Source organism: Epinephelus fuscoguttatus, linkage group LG7 (assembly GCF_011397635.1).
Source record: "Epinephelus fuscoguttatus linkage group LG7, E.fuscoguttatus.final_Chr_v1".
Classification (NCBI taxonomy): domain Eukaryota; kingdom Metazoa; phylum Chordata; class Actinopteri; order Perciformes; family Serranidae; genus Epinephelus; species Epinephelus fuscoguttatus.
Genome location: NC_064758.1, coordinates 7,518,103 through 7,543,032, shown reverse-complemented (window position 1 = coordinate 7,543,032; position 24,930 = coordinate 7,518,103). Strand labels below are relative to the sequence as shown.

At 40.5% G+C, this 24,930-nt stretch overlaps 1 protein-coding gene across 1 annotated transcript; it reads left to right on the top strand.

Annotated features, from left to right (window-relative positions):
• Positions 1 to 15: 15 nt before the first annotated feature.
• On the top strand, positions 16 to 24,230 carry tm9sf4 (transmembrane 9 superfamily protein member 4). Its single transcript, XM_049580328.1, has 18 exons — positions 16 to 54; positions 2,967 to 3,077; positions 5,832 to 5,931; positions 8,751 to 8,907; positions 9,198 to 9,342; positions 9,580 to 9,703; positions 9,889 to 10,010; positions 10,407 to 10,518; positions 12,408 to 12,478; positions 12,690 to 12,822; positions 13,602 to 13,683; positions 13,785 to 13,860; positions 14,738 to 14,821; positions 16,955 to 17,130; positions 17,262 to 17,325; positions 18,256 to 18,375; positions 19,438 to 19,527; positions 21,896 to 24,230. The coding sequence occupies exons 1-18, from the start codon at positions 37 to 39 to the stop codon at positions 22,043 to 22,045; spliced, it is 1,935 nt and encodes a 644-aa protein (XP_049436285.1). The 5' UTR covers positions 16 to 36; the 3' UTR covers positions 22,046 to 24,230.
• Positions 24,231 to 24,930: the final 700 nt, after the last annotated feature.

Below are 24,930 nucleotides of genomic sequence, written 5' to 3'. Positions count from 1 at the left end.
CTACTTCCGCAACGTCACTAATGACACGTATTCAAAATGGCGGCCGCGGCTATGGTAAGTGGAAAAGCGAACTCTTTTTCTTCAAACTACACGTCGTTTATACTGTCTTCTCAAATGAAATCGGGCACAGTATTGTAAATGTGACGGAGTAGAATTTGGCCATGGTCGATAAATTACATTTCGATGTTAACGGGGTGCGGATTTATTGGAGTTCGCTGCTGTTTGAATGTTGGACATTTTGCTAACTGCTTGGTGGAGTTAGCTAGCTGTAATTACCTAGCTTGACTGTCAGTGAGCGGTGGCTCTTAAAACTGATTTGTATCATTTGTCTGGTATGTTAAACTGTGCTGACAGAGTATAAATGGCCACGTACTCGGTTGTTAGACTGTCATTTGCTTTGCAGCCAAGAGAAATCCGCTAGCCGAACTTTGGCTTAACGTTAGCTGTTAGCAGTTCTGCCAGCCAGCGTCAGTTTGAGATTGTTGTCGGTGTAGTTAAAACAGTACTGAAAGATGTCAAGATGACAGCAAGAGATCAGTTACAGAAGACAAAGACAACGTCCGCTAAGACCGTCTGTGTTATTTAACTGTGCTGGTACTGTCTGATAACATAAATGTCGTTTAGAAGAAGCCACGCTTGCTAACTTCCTTTCGCTGTCATATCGTAACTCACAATCCCCATAAAATACATGTGCTTCCAATGGACTTGTTCGTAAATGTACTTTGATGCTTTTCAGTATTGAATCACACAATCATAATTCGGCTTCTTTTACACTGAAAAATCAAAAAAATGATTCTGAATTGACTGTTTTTATTTGGCTTTATTGTTTATAATGTCTCAGTGTGATCAAATGTGTCTATAATGACTATGTTGTACTACTGTGTGTGCTATGCTATTGTATTGCTTTTAGTCTTGATTTCATGGTGTCTTATGAGTGGAGCACTGGACTTAGCAGTTGTTCCTGTATGGGATAATTAAACCATGTATAGTAACGACAAACTAACTGGGGTAAAAACACTCCTTGCAACAACCACAGCCTTAAGTCTATTTAGATACGCAGGTCTGTATCCGCTTTGCATATTAGGACACTGCCGTTATCTCCCCATCATTCATCTTTGCACGACTGTTAAACCTCCATTAAGTTGCATGAGTCCTGCCATAAATTTGGGCGACTGTGGCTCAGCAAGGGTTCCTCCACTCATTTTGTTACCAGACTCCTCCAGCCCAAATGTCAAAGTATCATTGAGTAAATCTCAGAACCCCACATTTCTACCTCTGGCTAGGCCAGTGCGTAACATGGTAGCTTGCTGCCAATGGCATGTCTGAAAGAGTCAATCAGAAGTAAATTCTAAAGCAATTTTTATCAAAGCGATATATAGATCCAGTTAACATTTAGATTGGATTTAAGTGTGGATTCACCCTCATTAACAGTCTTATTGTTAAGCAATTTTTGGGTTGCTATGGCTTTGTGTTTAGGATCGATGTCTTGTTGAAAAGTAAATATTGTCCCTAGTATCAGTTTTTGTGCTTCATACAACCAGTTCAGAAGACATGGCGAGAACTCTGATCAGCGGTTTGATCCCCAGCTCCTTCATTCTGCATGTCAAAGTATCCTTGGGCAAGATACTGGGCCCTGAGTTGCTCCCAATGGTTGTTCCATCAGTGCTTGAGTGCATTTATGCTGTGTAGCAGATAGCACCTTGCACCATAACCTTGGCCTAAAGTGTGTGAATGGGTGAATATAGTGTTAAAGCACTTTGAGCAATCAGAAGGCTAGAAAGGCATTATACAAGTGTAGGCCCATTTACCATTTCCTGTGCACCTTTTGAGAAACGCCAGCTTAGATGTCATATGAGGTTTTTCTCTTTGGTTCTGTGCCATAAAGGTGCCACTGCTGAATCACCTACAGTAGGCAACAGATGTATGCACAGTGTCCCAGTCTCATCTCGGCTTTGGAATCCTGTATTTCCAACTGTGTCCTCAGGCCTTTATGGCCTGTATGACTGAGAATCTAAACAGATTTCTCCTCCCATCAGGTTTTTCCATAAAAGAAATCTACCATACTCTGTTCTGGGCAATTTAAAGTGATTCTGAATATTCAGATCTTTTCCTGGGTTGTTACTTTTCAAGTCTGGGATTTGTTTGAAATCTTGCTTTGACTCGATGATGTAGTTACTTGTTTTTTTTTTTGTTTGTTTGTTTTTTGGGTTTTTTTTCTGAGCATTTTTGATATAAGATAGCTGATGTTTATTGACTTGGAGAGATCCCCCTCAATAACTGAACTTAAGGGTTGTAATGGTACCGTGAAACCGTATACCATGGTATGAAAATTGGCTATCCTTAAGTGGATAAGTGTACATTTGCTTATCTACTGTATTGAGGAAATAAAAGGAAACCAGATGGAGAATCTTACCTCACACATCTCCTTTCCTTCGACATTGCCTGTCAGACATTTTACACATACGTTAATTTAAAAAAATGTTTTAAGTTTAATTTATAACAAAGTATTTGTTCAGCCAATTAAACCCTACTGTTTTCAGTCCTTTAAGAGTCCCTGTAATAGATAATAATAATTGTATAACATGTATGCTGTGAAACTGTGATAATTTCTGAGATGTGATCATACCATGGAAAACCTCACACTGTTACAACCCTAGTGTTAATATTGTGCTATATATTCATTCATTTTGCCAGGCAAAAAAACATCCCATAAAACCCCTGATTATGTTTCTGGGTAAACCTGAAGAATTCCTGAAATTTTATTTTTGGTTTAATGTTAGGGGACAGCCAGTCATCCTTAACTGCCAGACTTAGTAATGCATTTTGATGTGATATTGTCTTCCACACAAAAAAGTTCATGTTTTGAATGTTTTTGTCTTGCATACACTCACAATAATTTCTGTCAAATCACATAATAAAGTGGTCGTTTCTGTGTGGTGAAATATTTGGTGGTGTCTGTGTTGCAGGAGACGTGGTGGGCCTTGCTGCTTTTGTCCTCGTTGCCTGCTGTTCGGCCTTTCTATGTACCCGGAGTCGCTCCCCGGGACTTCCATGAGGGTGACGTAGTAGATCTTAAGGTAAGACTAGATTTCATTTGAACGTTTTACGAATTAGCCAAAACAATGTGATATGTTTGTTAACTTCCTCCTTCCACTCCCACTTTTTTCCCCGTTAAAGGGGTTTTTTTGGGGAGTTTTTCCTTATCCGCTGCGAGGGTCATAAGGACAGAGGGATGTCGTATGCTGTAAAGCCCTGTGAGGCAAATTGTGATTTGTGATATTGGGCTTTATAAATAAAATTGATTGATTGATTGATTGACTCCCGTGCTTACCTGCAAAGTGTGTTACCATGACTACCAAATGATTTTGTGTTATTAATCGGGCTTAGTTTACATCTAAGTTCGATTGATAGCTGTCACACCTAAACAAACCAAACTAATTGTCTAAATGCACCGAAGTTCGTGTGGCCCATAGATTGTATAAAGATAATGCATGTAGCCACGGTGCTGTCACCCATTGGTTTGTGGGCTTGCATTTTAAGCCTTGAGTTTTGCATTTTGGCCACCACCATCCTGTTTTTTGTTTTGTTTTGTTGTTGATTTGTTTTGTTTTGTTTTTTTGGTTGTTTTTTAGCTGGAAGTGACCATATTTAGACAAGGGGGAGGAGCTTTGGAGAAGCGAAGGGTGAATCTGACTCATGGACTGTAGTGATGCCTTGCACATAGCTTGTCACTCAAAGCAGCCACATTCCTAATTAGGTATTAGGTATAAGGAGCAGTTTTTGTACAAGGCTGTAAACTGTATTTTAAAGCCCAGTTCAGACCAAAGATTCACGACGAGACAAAACCGTTAAAGAACATTGCAGAGAAAACTTGCAGCAGTTTGAACTGGCTGGTCTCAGCTCGACTCAAGCCGGCTGATGGTGTCACCTGCAACTCAGCAGGTCAAATCACTGGCAGCTGGTTTTAGAGTGTAAAGCATGTCACCTGTTTCAACATCCAATCAGCTTGTAGTGAAGTCTGCTGGTCAAGTCAAAATGATGGCACATGGCGTGTTCGCTTGCTGCTCACCGTATGTGCTTATGGCCCGCCCACACACACATTCTCACTGACTGATTAATTGAGGCTGATTATTTATATTATTGGTGTGTATTAATTATGAATACAGTTAGGGCTGGGCGGTATGACCTAAAATTCATATCACGGTATAAATTGAATCCCTTCACGGTAACGGTATATATCGCGGTATAAATTTAAGTGTAAAAGTTATAATAGAAGTGTTTCTGAATGGGTTTTGTAGTCCCTTAGCAAAGCTAAATTGATTAAAAAAAAACCACCAACAACAAAAGCAAAGCTATAATGTATTTTTTAGAGCATTTATTGTGCAGAATGCAGATCTCAAAACTCAAAACTCAAAATTAAAACCCAGCACTCTATGGTGCAAAATGTCCCCTGGGATCTATATCAAAAGGTAATTTCCTTCTTTTAGCAAAATCCTAAATTACTGAGTTGTGTTTTTTCCACCTGGACCTTTATGCTCTGCCATTTCTCCTCTAATCATCAGGCTGTAACCTGTCACAGGCAGCTTTCACACATTCACATATGGAGTTTTTTGTGGAGCCCCTAGCATCACATAGGTTTACATTACCAAAGGTTTATGACAAAATCTCTTGCCAAAAACCAACTCCCGTGTGCACACGGCGAGAGAGGAGAGGGAGAGACGCTGTGCTGCTGCCAGAGGGGACACTGAATGAGTTCCCTCTGAGCGGTAAGTCGCTAAAAGAGTCTGAGAAGTCCAGGGCTGTTCATAAAACACTAACTCACTCACTCACAACTTCTCCAGCAACACATGTTGCACGTGCTACGCTAAATCACGGACGTGAACCAGCTCCTCTTGCTCCGCTGTCTCTGTGCTCGCATCCATTTTCACACTGAGGTGCGATGACGTCATCAACCATAGGACGGTAGAGCGCAAATCTCTCCCGTGGGCCAAATTTATATCATTTCTACCATCTACCGCATATACCGTGCAGCCCTAAATACAGTTCATCTGATGCTTGTTTGATTTTTTTTTTTTCTTCACCGTTTCATCACTGCTACAAATGCAACTGTCACCAGTATCTCACTATCACTATCTTTATTCATATTTTAAGAAGCTACAAATTATTTTCAACCACAAAATAAGATGGAAATTGTAACAGAGTTACAGTGAGTTGCTGCATAGAGATGATACACCATCTCATCTAGTTGCATAGGTCTGAACCAGCAGGTTTTTAGAACATTGCAGAACAGCGCAGTGTGAATCTTTGGTCTGAATGGGGCTTAACATGGGTGTCTGGGGGGGGGGATTGACTTGCTATAGGAGCCAGCCTCAAGTGGCCATTAGAGGAACTGCAGGTTTTGGCCCATTTGCGTTGGCTCCATTATTCAGCCCTGGAGGCTGCCACTTGATTACTGGTTAGGTAAGACAGCACTCTAGAGACTTTCACCTTGCTATTACTTTTGAGTATTTGCCAAAAAATGGCTTTATACTACTTCTAATTAATGCCAGCCATGGGTCAAGCCTTGGGCTTAATACTTTGGGATGTATTGGTCACTCTTTTTTTCCTTCACTTGTTTGCACAGTTTAAAAAATATATAAATTTGCATAAAGACGTTCACACATGAAGACAGTTAATTCCCATTCCAGGTGCCCAACAGTCAGCACTAAATGTGAAGTTACTTAGTTTGTTTAAGATGAGTAACAGGCCAAGACCAAGTTGTTGTGCTTAAAGTTCTGCATATCATTATATCTGTGACCCATTCAGTCAGTCAGATCATTTGTTTTTTTCAGGCAGTAAAGCTGACCAGCTCCCGCACCCAGCTTCCTTATGAATACTACTCCCTGCCTTTCTGTAAGCCAGCCTCTGTTGTCTACAAGGGAGAGAACCTGGGTAAGTGGACAGCTGCTGACATGTGCAATTGTGGTCTGGAAATTTTTTTTAAATGTCTTCCTTAAAGGTGTAGTTTGGCTTTATTGAAGTTGGGCTGTTTAAGTCACTTATCCATAGTCAGTGTATTACCTACAGTAGATGGCAGTCATCACACTCCCAGTTTGGAGAAGCAAACAGGAACACTGCCATGGAAGCAAAGCAATGTGCTGTTGTGGATGGGGCAGCAGCGATACAAGTTTTAGCTTCCTAAAAAAATTCTACATCACTTTAAGTGTCCGCTATATTGAGAATATTTCCACCACTTTTTCTTGCCACCAGACAGACCTGTCCTTTGGCACAACAAAAAAATAATTAATTCACTGGGCCGACTGCTGGCAACTTTTAAGGTAAAGCGTTTACTCGTAATGTTACTCAATGCATGAGTTGAAGACGTGAATCCATCAACTTAAATTTCCATTCCATTAGTTGTTATTGTCGCTATTGGATGACATACACTTTTAGTAATGAGTGGATCTTCAAGCATTTTTTGACCGGACTATGTCAGGGTTCGACAGTGCGAGCGTTTCACTCGCATTTGCAACTAAAAATAGGTGTGTGCGAACTGTAAAAAATAGTTAGGGGCACATGTGTGCATAAAAAATCAGCAGAAGCAGCCTATATTTTTGTCAATAAAAAAATATGATAATCTAACCGCAAATGTTGGAGGAACTCCAGCCGCCTTCCCTCTTCCCTCTTCCCCGTGTGACACTGTTATGGGCGGTTTTCCAAGCCACTGTCAGCACAATGAATAACGTGCGCGACGCCAAGGGTAGCGGTGCCGCTTTGTCAGGTGTTGCTGCCCTCTCCATAGACAAACAACGGGACAGCCAGCACAAAGCGGTTTTACAGCTGATCATGTGTAGAGGCCTTTAGGGACCGTTCGCCACGGTACCGCTGCTGGGCAGGGTGGAAATAACGGCCGGGGTCCACCAGGTGCAAACGTAAGCATCATGTCAGTATCACATCGTGGTGTATTCATATGGGCTCCACTGACTGCATACGTAAGCGACACGTAGAGAAGCCGAGCCGAGGGGCTGCATGTAGGCTGCATGAAATGTTAAAGCATTTTCCACCGAAGTTATTACATATATTTGAGTTATCTACAAGTTTACTGTACTGTTTGTCATCTACTCACTTTCAAATGTCCGCCATGGACATTTCCACAATGTCACGGATAAATATGGGTAAATGCATGAAAAAAAAATCATCACATATCACCCCTGATAATGGTTTATTCATTTAAAAACACATTGTGCTCGTTTAGCACACTATTTCATGTAGTTTTTATCTGCTGTAGGGTCGCGTAGGGGAGCGTAGCGTGACAAAAATAGAAGAGCATCCTAAAATAGAGAGTTGTCGTGCGGCAGACGGGGGTTGTCGTGCCGCTCCCATTGCCGATGGAGCCACTGTAATTGATTAACAGGGGGGCGAGCTGCTATGGGACTTGTGCAGCCGACTTGTCGCACTGCTGACGTGCCCGGTGGATCTCGGCTGTAAAGCCCTTTTCACACAGAGCGCGCAAAGTGCAGACCTCCACCGACGAACTCATTCATTGTGTATGTGCTACCGTGGCGCAAGAGCGCACCGCTCTGCCGCCGAGCTGAGTGGTGTGCGCCGCCAGCCTGCGCTGGAATTGAAACTTTTTTTCATTTCACCGCAATGCGCTGTGACGACACCTCGGCACCACGCGTCCAATAGCAGAGAAGAGCCTGTAGTAGACCTGGAGCTGTAGCTCCTGAACGAGCCTGTACTCCCCCAAATCCTGTCCTCTGCGCCCTACCCCGCGGTGGGTGCCGCGAAAGTTCTGTATGAAAGAGGCTTAAGTCCTGCAGAGTTTTAGAGGACCCGAAGAATGTTTTAGGATAGTAATAACATTATGTAAGATAATCATATTGCAAAGATAATATATATAAGATAATAACATTAAAGACACAATTAAAGTGCAATACTTTTTCAAAACTTGATGATTTTACCTTTCTGTACATTTTGTATACAAATTCATTACATAATTTTGCTTGTAAATGTCTATTTGCATCACGTTTATTACGGAAAACACATTATTTGATCAATTTACATTGTGCCCCTAAAGTTCTTTGTGCGCTCCTTACTTTTTCAACTTAGGAGCACATGTGCTCCATGGGAAAAAAGTTAGCGTCAAGCCCTGTATGTGAACTGCATATATTCTAATCCTCACTTGGAGGGAAAAAAAGCGTCAAGGAGCATCGTTCCTGTGGTTTTCGGCAACACTAAACCCCTACGCTTGCCTGAGAAGGACTAAATGCACAAACCTGCTTTTTTTAAATATCCCATGGAGACAGACTCTCACTCCAGTCTGTTGTATTTTGTTCTGAAAATGTCAGCGTGCAGCGTCGTTCTGTGGACGATTAACAAGGTACAGTTTTCCATCTGTGTAATCAGTAATGAGGAAATACAGCGAATGCTGGACAGAGCAGTGAGTGACAACAAACCCGCCCACATTTAAGAGTGCTGTTTGCGATGGAAACGTTAAACAGACCAAGGGTCTAGGTACCATGTCTGAAGGGTTATGTTTGGTTACGTTGGTTACATTTGGTTCCAAAGGTACCATACCGAAAGTGTTTGATGGAAATGGGGCTTAACTACCTCATACAACCCTTCTTCAGAAAATCCAAACTATCCCTTTAATTTGACTTCATCCTGTTCAGGAAAAGCAGTGTTATCCTATATTTTGCTCTTATAAAGAGTTGGGTTTTTTGGTGTGTTTCATTTAAATTTTGTTGTTTTTCTAATTATTTTTGTAGGTGAGGTATTGCGAGGGGACCGTATTGTGAATACCCTCTACAATGTGGAGATGAACAGGGATAAGAAATGTGAGATGGTATGCAACAAGAAAAAGCTCAGCATAGATGAAAGCAAGCTGGTTGCTGAGCGAATCCAGGAGGAGTATTATGTTCACCTGTGAGCATCCCTTCTTCATTGTTGTTCCTTGGGAAATCTCCAAGAATGCTAATGTTGACCTATTTCCATGAAGAATACCTTACATTACTTTATTTTTTTAATTAAGTAAAAACTTTGTTCAGTGTCTCCAGATTCTAAATGTCTATACTGATCATCTGCTTCATCTTTAGTGCTTTGTAGCATAATGTAGTTGGACGATATTTTTTCTTTCTGGTTTTATAGTATTAAGATTTGTTTAAATGTCCAAAATACAAACCAAAACTAATCAGAAATCTTCTTGTTGGTTTCAGTATTGCAGATAATCTGCCAGTGGCCACCAGGTTAGAGTTTTACCCCAACAGAGAGGCAGGAGGGGAGGAGGAGCAGAAGAAGGATGTGGTGAAAGATATCCAGTTTGAACATGGCTACAGACTGGGCTTTGTCGACAACAACAAGGTAGATATTAAATCACGTCTGTCCCTATCCTCATACATTGTATGTATGTGCTAGGCATTTATATATGTATATATATATATATATATATATGTGTATGTGTGTGTGTGTGTGTGTGTGTGTGTGTGTGTGTGTGTGTGTGCATGTATATGTGTACTGTATATAGACTAAAATGACAAATCTGCTTGTACATTTGAAGGACACTAATTTCTCTCTTGCCCTTTCTGTTCTCCTTCACAGTTTTATCTGCACAACCACCTGTCCTTCATCCTGTACTTCCACAGGGAGAAGCTGGAGCAAGGGGATGTTCACGACTACAGAGTGGTGCGATTTGAGGTCGTACCCCAAAGTGTAAAAGTCGATGGTAGGTGTCAACACATTCTTTTTGAATAGCCTAAGGATGTGTAATGTCTCTAGTCTATGGTGATTAAAAAGTATTCTATCAGAAGGAGGAAACACAAGTGTGCAAAGCATCCAAAGTGGCCTCTAAAGTAAAAATTACTATCCCTTACTTCTTGTAATACTCACTCTGTATACATTTATTCTCAGATCTGAAGCCTGTGGAAAATGACAAAACTTGCACCTTGCCTGAGGCCAGTGGCTCTGCCCCACAGGAGATTGACCCTACCAAGGAGAACGAGGTCCTCTTCACCTACTCTGTCCACTGGGAGGTCAGTGACTGCTACATGGATTCTCAGTGACTTCAAACGTCTCTTAACCAGGACTCAAACCAGTCTCAATCCTGCATAAGTTCACAAAACCACCCAAATTTCTATTTAACTAAGGATTAGTTTGAAGTGTGTTGATTAGTTTGTATCTTTTTGATTGTGTTAGGGCTGGCCCCCTTTCATTGTCTGTCGACCCCTTGTACATAAAAAAATTCAGTGTGCTCGAGTGCTACAAAGTCAAAATATTAGAAAATGTGTGACCGGCCAGATACTTACAGACTGTGGTGGGAAATTGTCTGGCTCATTAAGTGCAAAATTAATTGCAAAGCAACAAGGTCAGATGATAAAATTCAGATGTTCTTTTCAAGCTGTTTCAGTTTTCTCCTTCCTCCCCTACAGGAGAGTGAGGTGAAGTGGGCGTCTCGATGGGACACATACCTGACCATGAGCGATGTCCAAATTCACTGGTTCTCCATCGTTAACTCTGTGGTGGTCGTCTTCTTCCTGTCTGGTATGTCTAATTTTTGACAAATCCTGCCCATAACTGTCATCTCTTAAATGTCTATATCCACACAATAAAGTACTATTAGTTGTTAGACCCATGGCAGAAACTACATGGAATAAACACACATGCAATGTCAAAAATTACCTTATAAAGTTGAAATTGTAACACATATCATTTACCTTGTGCTTTGTTTACTCTTCTCTGGACTCTAGAAACATTTAAAGCATTTGAATGTGATGTAAATCTATTAAACTGATATGTCATAGATACACAATCTGTATTTTAAAATAATGCTTCGTCCCCCCAATTGACCATTTGTACTCACCCTGTTACATTGAATTTGTGTAGAAAACATTGTTTTTTTCACATACCTCTACGTCAAACGAAGAATCCAAAAACAGAAGTTTTGATGAATTGAGGTCATAAAGGTCCTCTTTAAAGGGATACTTTACTTTTCAACCAGCTTTGTATCAAAACAACGTGAGTAGTATGTGTAAATGAAGTATGGTAAACCCCCTTCCATCTAACTAGTGGCTAGATCTCCCTGTTGCCCTCCCAGTGAAACTGTCAGATGACGCAAAATGTGACTTTTGCTGGCTCTCTTGGGCTTTTGTTCAAACTACAGGCTGTTCAACCGCATTTTCCTATTGCCCACCATCCATGCTGCCACCGTGGAAACAAAGAGCAGAGAAGTAGATCAAGAGACAGATTGGTCCTTCTCTTTCTTTCAAACCAAAATCCATGGAAACATTAAATCTAGGCAATGCTGATCATAGATAAATCAAGATTATGTCACTGCACCTCCTAGTTCTAGCCTAAAACGTTATCAGAAACATGTTTTAGTGCCCTGTTAAGCTGTAATAGCAAGAGTTTGTGAACAGGAAGTGAGTGCCATACTGTTTACTCCACAGTGAAAATGGAGAATGAAAAAAACTGAGATAAAATGATAAAATTAAGCAGCGCTTATCAAATATAAACCATTATTTTGGAGCTGTGTTGCCTATTTCTCACTTCAGTTGTTTTCAGGAGCATGTTTGAGCTAATTATTTAGCTGTAGCACAGGATCATTTCTTACCAGCCAGCTGCCATTGTGTCAAAAGGATGACTTCACATTATGTCCGCTACCAGCAGGGGCATTTATTGGTCTGGTGCAGCGCAGTGCATACTGGTAGTTGTAGATTTTCTACCTCTTGAGCAAAAGCAAATCCCACAGTACTCTTTTCTGTTCTTTGTGGTCAAATGTATTTACATCTTTCCACTGAATAGACAGTCCAGTTTTATGAAAAGAAGCAATGAAATACTTGTTAAACGATAGCAAAAGTAAATCTAAACATCCATTTACAAAGTCTCATTTATCCGGTCGTATGCTCAGTACTTTCCAAACAGACAGCCCCTTCTGAAGGGTAACTGTACTTAAAATTACATTTATTTATTATTAAAATTATGACTCTCTTCAAATCCAGACATTTTACCTCACTTAACATTGGAGCTGCTGGTCTCCCACTGCCTCGATCAGTGGTTTGTGTTAATGTGTTTAGTTTAGTTCCCCATCCGAAAGGTCTGTCTTTTTGGGAAGTATTGAGCATGTGACTGGATAAATGAGACTTGGATTACTCTGCACAAATTCTGAGAGTTTGTAAACTGATGTTTTGATATAGTTTTGCTGTTGTTAGATGTGGACACCTATGACTTCAGTTCATTAAGAATTTTCTCTATTTTTGGATTCTTTGTTTACCTCGGAGGCATGTGAGAAAAGTTTTTTCATGAATTCAATGTAACATGGGGTGAGTAACTGATATTCAAATGGTCACCTGTGGGGTGAATTATTCCTTTAATGACAGCATGGAAAGTGTTATGATATCTGTCCTTCACAATTCCTGCGTTTTCTCTGTCAGGTATTCTGAGTATGATCATTATCAGGACCTTGAGGAAGGACATCGCTAACTACAACAGGGAGGATGACATAGTAAGAAAATGCACACCTGACAAAAGACAGTTTGCCAGGTTCTAGCAAGTCTTTGGAGGAAGAACACATATGTCCAAGACACTGTAGATCAGAATGATTTGATTTTAGAGTAACTAATTCTAGTGTTACTGATATCATCTTTGGATTCTTGATGGTTGTTATATCAGGAAATCCTAGGCACTTGACCACATTTTTTATCCTATCTAACCAGGAAGACACCATGGAGGAGTCAGGGTGGAAGAATGTCCATGGTGATGTCTTCAGGCCACCTCAGTATCCCATGATCCTCAGCTCTCTGCTGGGTTCAGGGATCCAGCTCTTTTGCATGATCCTCATTGTCATCTGTGAGTTTGTTTTCACTGTTATCAGTTCCCTGAAGATCTTGACAGTGTGTATCTCTCCTTAGACCACAAGGTTCTTTTCCTGTCATTTGTTCACATGGCTAAAACATCACGTAAAATTGAGTCAAGAATGTTCCCATGGTGCTAGGGTTGGTTCTCATTCATGTTGTTACAAATATGAAGCAGCAATGATAAGTGTGTGCAAAGCCAGAATATACAGATACAAACTGAAATGTGTCTGCAGCACACGGACAACAGCTTGATGTGCTTTGTCTGATGGAGTGCAAAGGCCCTAATCTTAGCAAGCACACACATATATTTGCTTGCTATTGATACCAAAAAGAAGGTAATTGTTTAATTCAGGCACTCCATGGTTAACATAAACCAGACTATCCCAGTTACCTCATGTTGTTTGAAATTAGTTTTTATGAGTTACTGTTCAGAAAAAATGTGTGATTGCCAGAATCACTTTGTTGGTGTTTATTTATAACTGTGATGACTTAGCTAAATACACTATTTCTTGGCCAGCACAGTGACTTTTTGGAGTCTTGTCTTCATAGTGAGGTTCCTGAACAACCAGAGGAGTAGACTCCAAGAATTCACTGACCTGGACAGAAAACAGTTCCAGCAGTGTTTCTTCTCTACATGGGTCTTTTAAAAAAGGCTTAGAGCAGAAAACTGGAAATATTTAGATTGCTGAAATTTATGTTACACAGTTGTGGATTGCCATTGTTATCTATAAGATATTCTAATCACCACATGCCCCTGTGTGTTTGTCATAGTTGTTGCCATGCTGGGCATGCTGTCTCCATCCAGTAGAGGGGCCTTGATGACCACTGCTTGCTTCCTCTTCATGTTCATGGGGTAAGAGCCATAATCATCTGTCTGTCCTCATTTATAAAATAAATCCCATATAATTAGAGATACCCTATTTTCAAATTTTCCTGTGGCTGTTTGTCCTCCAGTGTATTTGGTGGTTACTTTGCTGGCAGACTGTACCGTACACTGAAGGGCCATCGGTGGAGGAAAGGAGCATTTTGCGTAAGTCAATAATAACCTGAATCATGAATGTTTTTTTTGTTTTTTTTTGTCTGTTTGTTTTTTTAAACATTTTATTTACGCACACATAACAATACAAAAAACAAACAATTTTTAGATACATACCAAAACAGAAACAAAAACAACAACAACAACAAAAAGAGAAGGTAAAACAAACAAACAAATAAACAACAACAAACACCATGGGAGGAGAGGGCAGAGCAACCTAGTTATAACTCATATTAATTTACATGACTGGCATCAGCCACACACATACCAGTTAACTTCTGTTCATATATAACGTATCATTTCCCTGTTGTGTTACAGAGCTATCAAGGAAGAGAAAAAAAGTTATACAATATACAATCTGTATAGACAATAGCAAATTTCCACATGTGGATCTACAGGGGATGTGGTGTGTTCAAAAGTGACCTAATTGAGGTCCAAGGAACTTCAAATCCACTGTCCAGCTTTTGTAAGGTTGTAGACACTTCTCCGATAGTAACCAAGTCTAAATAGTCCTAAAGCCAGTTATCCAAACTAAAACGATTAGGTTTCCTCACTTTCCAGTGGATCAGTATTATTCTCTTCACTGTAAGATATGCTAGTCCAATCAAGCGTTGCATCATATGGGAATTTATTCCAGTTACCTTCCTTCCCAGTAAACACATAATGAGGCACATTGATATATTTACACATAAGATAGATTTTAAGAAGCTTACAACATCAGACCACAAACTTTTTACTGCTGGGCAGTGCAGGTTCTGCAAGCAAGGCTACCTGCCTTTTATGTGTAAATAATAAAGAAGTGTTCTTGTTAATTGAATTGAGTGCTGTGAACAGAAAGGCTTAGGTTGTGTTTGTTTTGTCTCCCCTGTAGACAGCAACTTTGTATCCTGCCGTGGTTTTTGGAATCTGCTTCATCCTCAACTGTTTCATCTGGGGAGAGCACTCCTCTGGGGCAGTGAGTATCATGACTTAGAACAACAAAACATGGAGACAGCTCCGCTTCAACTTGTCAAAAAAGAAAAGCCTTTTTTTTCTGAGGCTAGGGTATTTTTTTAATTCTTTGCAATGGGAGCGCTGCGTATTAACACTTTGCTGCAAACACCAGCAGCATGACGAGGCACTGAGCATCTAATCTGCATTGAGCGCTGCAAGTTCGGCAGAGGTTGGTTTTTGTTTTATTTTTCTGGTTGCCAAGAGATGAAAAATGCTGCACTTGTCTTTAGCCCTTTTTACACAGATGGCGCTATGAGGCTGCTTCAAAGTCCCTTCTTATGCTGCCTTTGCATTTTTACACAGAACCAGTCGACAGCAAGAGAGATGATGGGTGTGACATGTCACACCACAGCATCGGCCTTTACTGTGACACATATGTGATGGCAACACTTGATAAACCATAACAATAGCATAACATGGCAATAACAATCATTTACTGTCCCTGTTATATGGCGTTGAACTCGTCCTCTTCTTGGAGGATAAGGAGTTCCTGGACCTCATTGTTTTCCCAGTTTGTGGACACTTTTGGCCTCTATTCTTCTTCAAGTTAGTTGCTAACTGTTAAAGGGCCAGTGTGTAATATTTGGCATGGTATATTGTCAAATTTGAATCTGAATCTGAATATTCTACCCATTAATATGTTTATATAAGTGTATAATCGCTATAAAATAAAATTCGTTTGGTTTGGTTTTCGTAGCCTTATAATTATGCTTGTACATATATATATATATATATATATATATATAGCAAGGGCCTTGCTTTAGAGAGGTCGCCATCTTGCACCGCCATGTATGTAAGGCACCCCTAGTGGACCATCCAGCCAGCCAGAGAACGCGTTTTGCGTGTATAAAAAAACCAACGAAGACAGCGGAAGGAAGGAAGGAAGAAGGAGGAGGAAACAGCAGAGAGTGTTAGTAGTTTGTCGATAGAGAGTAGTGAAAGGTTTTTTTAGTTATAAAGTTTGCGAATGGACCACACTTACCACGCAACAGGAGAGAATGAACCCGAACCGTCATCTGCGAGGAAAAGAAGACGCAACTTCACTCCTTGTGATGCACTCTATGCGGTGCTTTTCCTCCTGGTGATATATCTCTCCAACAATGGTAGCAGTAGCACCGAATCCCATTCTGTGCATTCAGCCTCTCTTCTCGCCCGCTCAGCATCAAACACATGGAGTTCCTCATCTGTATGCTCCGGCTCAAACAGGTATGGCTCTGGGTCTGTGTCCGCTACAAGAAACTCTTCAAAATCGCATTCAAAGTCATCCATTGCAGCTACTATTAGTCCGGAGATATTGCTAGGCTAAATAAACAGCTGAGCACTGTTTACAGGCTACGCTGTCAGTCAGTGTGCAGGCTGGAGATTGGTGGAGCAGAGAGGGGAGGGGGTACCCGCTAGGTATTGTAAACGAGAATGTGTGTATGGAGTGCTTGTGTTACGCCAGAAGAGTCAGAGTTTGGGACGGAGACTTTTACCCCCTGGAGTGTTACCGGAGTTTTTGGAGTGCTCAAATAAACTGGCCTTTTTCCCAAACGCTCCTCTGGTCTCCTGCTCGTGAGGGATTCATTACAATATCATAACATGGTTTAGATTTCTAAATAAACATTCACCTTGTCGCTAGATAGACCTACTCCTGATAAAAAAAATAAAAAAAAAGCCTTGCACATGTCTGTGCAAGGCTTTTTGTCCCTACGAGGCCACCGTCATTTACCCGACGGGAGGGGTGAGTGAGTGAGCCCTGCAATCTAGAATTTGACCACTGATGTCACTGTTTTCAACCCATTTTACACACTGGCCCTTTAATAGCTACTTTTTAAATCTCCCGCGTGAAGTCACACACATAACGTGTCATCAAAACCTCACACCAGTCTTGCCAGCTGTCTTACTTATACAGACAGTGTTTCAGTGCTGTTACTAATTGTAAAATTGTGGAATTTCACCAATATTGGTATTGACAACTAGATTTCTGGTATCGTGACATGTTTTGTAGGTGTGCAGCTTCATGTATAATTTAGTATTATCAGTACATTCACATGGATTGGTCATCTCTAGATAATTCCTCCTCTATCCCTGGTCTTTTCTCTCATCACTTCAGGTTCCCTTCACTACAATGCTGGCCCTGCTATGTATGTGGTTTGGCATCTCCATGCCCTTGGTCTACCTGGGCTACTACTTTGGCTTCCGCAAACAGCCATATGATAACCCAGTGCGCACCAATCAGATCCCTCGGCAGGTCCCAGAGCAGCGCTGGTACATGAACAAGTTTGTCGGGTAAGTGTTTAACCAGTCAGACTTTCTGTTTTTAATCTATAGCCAGTTACTGGAATGACTGATGTTTTATTGTGTAGTTATAAGTTGTATGCTTTCTTTTTTAATCAAAGCATTTTATTTTTTTTCATCAGAATCCTGATGGCTGGGATCCTGCCATTTGGTGCAATGTTCATCGAGCTCTTCTTCATTTTCAGCGTGAGTACAACTGCTCTGCTCTAAATATATTGTCTTGTATGTCCAATTGTTTGTGTTTGTGTTTGTGCATAAGCTGTAACTTAATACAGATAGAAATTTCCTGAAAAAGTCAGTGACTCAGTCCTGGCACGCACAGTAATATCAAGATCAATAGCCCAAGAACTTTTCTTATTACCTTACCTTTTACCCCTGTTTACCCCCATTTTGAAAAACCTTGGCGTGTTTCCACTGAAATTACCCGGGTAAAAAAACTTTCCCTCAACCCCAAACTTTCCCTGAAAAAAGTACCTAGTAGGGGGGTAGGACTTTTCAGATTACCCTGAATTCTTGAGGGGTGGGGCTGTGTGCTGAAGAATGCTGCGTTCCGCACTTCTGTGTCAGTGTGTCTGCTGCTGCAAACTTTATTTCATTTCTACAAGCCTCACTTTGTTTGTGTTTTGATTAAGGATGGGTACTGAAACCCGGTATTAAATTAGCCCCAGGGCTAAATTGTCAAAGACCGTAGCATTGATAAGCGCTGACAGTATCAGTTCGCCTCTGCGCTCTGTGCCGACGCTGATCTCCTCCTCATACACACACATCCGCACACACACGAGCCGACACGACACGGTAACCGGTGAACAGCCGAGCGGCTGCGGTTGTAACAAAGTGAAGGTAACTCGAAAATGACTCGAAAATGACTCAAGTTGACGGCAGCTACACTCGTTACTGTGAGTGGCATTAACCCTTAGCGAATAAGAAGCCACACACTTAATCATCTACGTCATCACGCTAATTTGAATAAGTTTTCTGGAACTTTGAGGTGCGGTGGAAATTCCAACCACACAAATTACCAGGAATTCTTTTACCCAGGTAAATAAATTCCTGGTAATAAAAGTTCCTGGAAATGTTGGTGAAAAGGGGCTAATGTGTTTGTGTCACCACCTACAGGCCATCTGGGAAAATCAGTTCTATTACCTCTTTGGCTTCCTGTTTCTGGTCTTCATCATCTTGGTGGTCTCCTGCTCTCAGATCAGCATTGTAATGGTTTATTTCCAGCTCTGCGCAGAGGTAAGTTCATTTAGGCTAGGTGTGAATTCACATAAGTACTGTAGACTGTGATTTTTTTCTTTTAATTGGATGGCAAGTGTTTGATTTAAAGAACTGCCATCATAATTTGGTGTGAATGCTCTGCAACTCTTCCCCAGAGGATGGGTGGTTGGACTGAGCATGGGAGGGATCCTGGTACCCCCAGACATCATACACAAATTGTTGAAATCAACATGAATGAAAATATAAAAGAAGGAATGGTCACAAAGACAGTGACAGTGTTCAGGGAGCCAGACTTTGGTGTCAGTTCTATTGGAGTCAATGGGGTGGACACAGCAAATCACACTATAACCCATCACATCTTTGTTGTTTCAACTTTGACTGAAAAACCTTTCCACCAGATTAAAAACCACACATTACGTGTCGATGACTGACAATTTTTTCTCTAAATATGCATGATAGTTTTCCTTTGTATTGGTCTTTCAACAGATCATGGCTCTGACCAGCAGAGGCTCAGATGCAGCTAATGGACACAGCCATGATCTTTTTCAGAGACCAATAAAAAGGAAAAACAAACATGCATATTTAGATAAAAAAAAAATGTCAGTAAGCATCACATAATGTGTGTTTTTCAATCTGGTGGAAGGATTTTTCAGTCAAAGTTGAACAGCAAAGATATGATTGGCTATAGTGTGATTTGCTGTGCCCGCCTGTCCATTCGTCCTGACCATTCCGTCTTTTATATTTTCCTTGCTTGCATTCCCCAATGTATTCTAGGACCAGTAATTCCAAAATTGAGAATATGCGTATCCTAAATGGAGGTTAAAAGAAAAACAATAAGTGTCACAAACTCCATTAAAATAATGGAAGTTCTTGTATTAATACTGTGTGTTTAAAAAAAATCCCATAAAAGCATGCAGTACATCAGTGCAGTACAACTTGCTTTGAAATTGATGGGTTGTGGATGCAACAGTGTGTGTTGCCCATATTATCCAAGAATTAACATACCCACTGCTTCTGTCTGAACCTTATCTGCATCACACACCCCTGTGCTGTGTTTTCTCTCTGTCTCCTCATTTTCAGGACTACCGGTGGTGGTGGAGAACTTTCCTGGTTTCAGGAGGCTCAGCGTTCTACGTCCTCATTTACGCCATCTTCTACTTTGTCAACAAGGTAAAAGCCCCGAGGCTGATTCAGACATTTCAGATAATGATAACCTCTTTCATTTTACTGTAGCTGAAGAAATTAAGGTTTTTAATTTGACGTACTGTAATCACTGGTAGCAGATATTGGAATGATGACACATGTTGTCATGTATGAGTCTTGATAGTGCTCAAATGGGCATTTCAGACTGCATTCTCTTAGCCCTGGGCTAGTTTAGCCCCTGTCAATCAGCCTGGGGCTGTATGATTCACAATGCACTTCTACTAGCCCTGGGTTAAATGTCTGTTCGAACATGTACCTTACATTACCATTCTGTAATTCTATTGTTTACTTTTAGCCCCAGGTGAAGTCCATTTTCAGGGGATAACCCTGCAAACTGCTGCAGAGCAGAGCCAGCAAGCCCCAGGCTAAAGTCAGAGTTTACCACTTGGAATGTGTCAGGATTGTTCCAGTGTTAACGCTTTCTTAGGCCAAGGCTAACAGCCTTCTTAGCCTGGGGTTAAGAGCAGTGTGAAGAGTCTGACTTAATGACACAATTAGTACCATTGATGATGTCATCAGGGTAATTTTGAATCAGGCCTAAGACTTCAAATCTTTGACAGAAAACCTGCATTATAAACTGGGTCAATCAGTTTAAATGATAAGGGCATTTAATAGGCAGACACGGTGCTATCAAGTTGCTTTATGGGAAATGTGAAACTATTTTTAAAGCTTGAGCCATAGGTAGGGCTCAACGATTGCATTTGAACCAACATTGCAAATATAATAGAACGCAATTTACAAATTGCAAAAGCGAGGATGTAAAAAGAAACAGTAAAACTGTAAACACATGGTCCTGTGAGGTTCTCCTACACTCACGCTGCCCTACGTGACATATGCAAATGAGAGTAGATAAAAAAAAAACAACTTGTAAAATGCTGTGCGCAAGCTTTGATGCTAGCAGTACTATTGTATGAAAATGGCCAAGGCTGAGTTTAAGTGCAGTCCAGATGTTAACACATTACATAGAACAGATTGGAGTGCTCAATTTGAATGTCAGTAATTGTTGGATGTCAGAAATTGCTTAACTTATAGAGTTCCCGTCACTCAGCCTCCCATGACTTTTATAGCTTTTTCTTTCTTTTTTGGGGGCTGTTTAAATTGGTAAAATCTTATCTCGATGTAGAGCCACTTGCAGTGTATTGCAGTGTATATCACAGTGAGTAGACTGTCTATAACAACAGAGACGACCCATTTCCGTGTCAGTGAGAGTTTGTTGGGACCAGTAAACGGCTCAGTGTTGGATATCAGTTGTTGTTATTCTAGCTTGTGGTAACCAAGCAGATGTTGAACTGACCAGGAGGAAAGCGGCTCCAGACTCTGGAAACGGTCCTTCAGTACTATATCTAACCTATGAAATGGCAGCATCAGAAAATGTGTTGCTTGTTGTTGTTCTCTGTCGTTGACCAGCTTACACTCCTGTTTTCATGTTAGAATTAGGGATGTGATTTTTCCAGATTAATCCGGAATTCCTAATTTTCCTGCCTGAAAATGTGACCCATGTGAATCATGCAGATCTTTGAAAAATTATGAGTTATGAGCTGCCCAAGTGAAATGGAGAGGACTTGAGGACCTCTATGGGTTCAAGTGTGTGAGATTGTTTTTCCTCTCAAAGTATCCAAGTAAAGGCCTTTACATACTCCGCAAGAACAGAGAAATTTGTTCTCTCTCGCAGGGCTGCAAGAAAAGAATGATGTCATTTTATTCTTGCAGCCCTGGTCTGGGAGTTCTTGCAGCTTGTTCTCGACACAACATCTGGGCAGAACTTTTTTCTCTGTAGTGTCCAAGAACTATTGTGTGATTGGTCAGAAATTTGAAGTGGGCGTGGTTAATACAGAACAGTGCATGTGAGGTATGCGGCAGTGGGAGAGGCCTATGAGGACTTCCCAGGAGTTCTTCACTTGAGTTTCTCATGAAGTATGAAATGTCCTGGGCAGAAAGAACTTTGTTCTTGTTCTTGCCACCTCGAGAAAAAGAACACATTTCTCTGTTCTTGCGAAGTATGTACAGGGCTTAAGTGAAACCACACTGTCTGAATGACACAAAACAATTAGTTTGGTAGTTTGATGAAGTCTGCAGTGTATCATATTTAATGACTGAAAAGGGCTCCATGTGGGAAGTAAAAGTCAGAATATCTCGACTTGTGATAGTTTGATATTTACTGTTTGGTTTGGGTTTTTTTTTTATCTTTTTTTTTTTTGCAATTCTGCCAACATTATGGAAGAGAACACTAAATTGTGGGAGTCCCTCTTTAGTATAATCAAAAGCAAACAATAAAATAAGATTGGAAATGGACTGCATATTTAAAAAGTTTCCTCTTGTTTTCATTTTTCCCCAGCTGGACATTGTGGAGTTCATCCCCTCCCTCTTGTACTTCGGTTATACAGCCCTGATGGTTCTGTCGTTCTGGCTGCTAACAGGCACGATTGGCTTCTACGCAGCCTACATGTTCATCAGGAAAATCTATGCTGCAGTCAAGATCGACTGAGTCGTCACTGTTGCTGCTGTTCTCGTTGTTTTTTGGTTTTTTGATTTTCTTTGTTGTTGTTTTTTTTGTCGCATTCTGTTTTTTTAATGTATATATTTTTTATTCTTCATGTCCAACAAGCACTGACTTGTGTGTAGAGGGAATGAGAGGGGTGCTTTTTATGGCGCAACAGCCCCACCCACTGGCCTCATGGGGAAGAACAGCAAGGTGGCAGAGCTAAACCGGCTGTCTCTCTCCCTGTCTCTCTCCCTCTCGCTTCTACCCCCCCCTCCTCTTTCCAGGACAGAGACTCCGAGGGAATTATTCTCTGATGGGACAGTTAATGTCTCCTGCTGTTTCACCTTGCACACAACAAAGTGGGCCAAAGCTTGTCAAATGATGGTTTCTGCACATTTTTGTTTTGTTTATTCATTTGTGTTATAAGTCTAACTTATCCAGTTTTTTTTGTCGTCACAGGATTTGTCTTTGACCTTATTTCTTCCAATCATCTTCATGTCTCATCTGATTTCTTTACATTACTTCTGTCTGTACATCGTCTCTGTTTTCAGATGTCACTTTGGTTTTATTTCAGAGACTTTGGATGACAAGGAAGGATCGGGGAGTCTAACTGTGGTTATGGTGTTGTTGTGTTGAACTAATATAGATGGAAATTATGCTGGGAAGTTCTACATTGTAACACAAGAAATGATAAATTAAATGTTCTGTTATTTTTACCCCAGTTTCCATGTCCTGGTGTGACCATGTTAACCACAACTGTAATCAAGATATTCGCTTCTCCTTCCAAAACAATGGGTCTCTTATAAATGTCAAAATATTGGTCCATTCACTCTAAATGATGCAGAACAGCTCTGAATGGGACTATGAACCCGATGCCCTAAAGCAGCGGACTGTGGGGTGAAGCTACTGGAGTTGGAGAAAAAGGAAAGGCTACAGACTACCCAAAAAGACAAGGACCAACCTTGTGTATTTGGAAGTCTACAACACAAATATGTGTTTGAAGCTTTTCCAGTAGAAACGTACAAAAAAAGTACAACTGTTTCCGCTCATTAACCGTGCCGTCAGTGTAGCCTTAGCAGTGCTGGACGCCTGCTGAACTATGCAGTAATGGAAAGAAAGAAGTGCAAAATTGCTGTTTGTGATGGTTTTTTCAAAGGACCTTTTTTTTGTTGAGAAATGATGCCTCATTTCTTTAAGTTTGAATCAAATGTATGATACATTTTTGTGTATAATATGAAAAAAACTCTGAAAGCCAGCAGGATCACCTCTGTGTGTTTCTACCTATAGTGGTAGATACTGTATCATTTTTGACAGTGCTTGGGTCTCATGGGTTGCAGAGCATTGAAATGTAATCCAGTGTTCTTAATAGATCTGTATAGTAATAATGTATTCTTAAATTACAGCTCATGTTTTTTCCCTTCTTTTCAAAGGATGTTCTTGGGGGTTTCAAAAATGTGGTTATATTTTTTCTGTGTTTCATCAGCAGAAAACTTTAAAATTGCATTTAGAGCTTGGGTGCAGTCTTATTACAAATTTAGTTTGGCAAGCAATTCAAGCTAAGGGCTTCCCAAAGACAACTAGTGTATGTTGCTGTAGCTAAATTACACAATATATATTAATTACATTACATCATAATCATGAAATTAAAGGAACAGCTTGACATTTTGTGAAATACACGTATTGTCTTTCTTGCCAAGGGTTAGAAGACTGAGTGTATATCCCAAAATGACAAAGTATTCCTTGGGAGATAACACAGGCGGATCATCATGGTTCTAACTTTACTATATATCTCAAGCACAGAACAGATAGTGCTCTCTGCTGCCCTAACACGAGTCCATTAGAACACTGGTATATAATTACAGTATAGTCAATGGTCGATGTTAGCGGCCAGATTTTGGTCCAAAGAGAATATTCTAAAGACAAGCAGAGAAGATACTTTTGCATCAAGCCTCACAGGCTCCTGAACAAATAACGCCTCATTTCCACATAGTTTTGTTTACGTATGCGAGTCAACTGGGAGTCCATTCATTCTGAAGAGAATCTCCATGATCTCTGATGTGTTTGAGAAACTCGTCCTTCCAATTTTATTGTCCTGAATTTGTCTCTAGTGCATTGAAAAAAAATTGAACCATTGCGGCAGATTTCAGTCAGAATGTATGTAGTGCATAGTTTCAGTAATGACTAGATACCAGACCCCAAGGTGGTGCCTATTCATTTCAGTCACATACACCAAAAAAATTCTAGCCACAGGGTTTGCTTACGCGGTATGCCATCCACTAAAGCTAGCTTTAGCTTAAGTAGCATGCTAGCTGTGTAACATATAGCAGGGGTCTTCAATGTTTTTGGATGCCAAGGAAACTTTAGTTTAAAGAAAGACTGAGCAGAGACTCCCTACTACATATTATGTATAAAATTGAGCTGTACTGAGATAACTAAATATTTTCAAGGTCTTCTCTCATTGTGCTTACCTGCAGCTCTTAGGTCAGCATAAGTTGTAGCATGGCTAGGTGCATTAGCCTCTGGCCCTCTGGCAGTTGGTGTGTCAGAGACTCCTGCTCAGAAAGTTATAAAACGTTAATGGTGGCTCACAGGAATGTCCGTATATATGGAATAATAATGATACAGCAAGTGGGCGATATGTTTTAAGATACATAAAGCTAACTAGTGTTGGCTAACTAGTTTACCTTGCCGTTATGGATAACTGCTGCACAGTGATTAAGCATTTAGCTAACATTATTGCACAAGATTCATGAATAACAGTCTGCTTATCATTAATATTGTATACGGTAAATTAAATGTTTGTTTGTTATGAATCGGCTGATTTATCATTGCTACGTCTTTTAGCAAACTATTTGACAAAACTGTCTACACACCTGACGGACTAACTT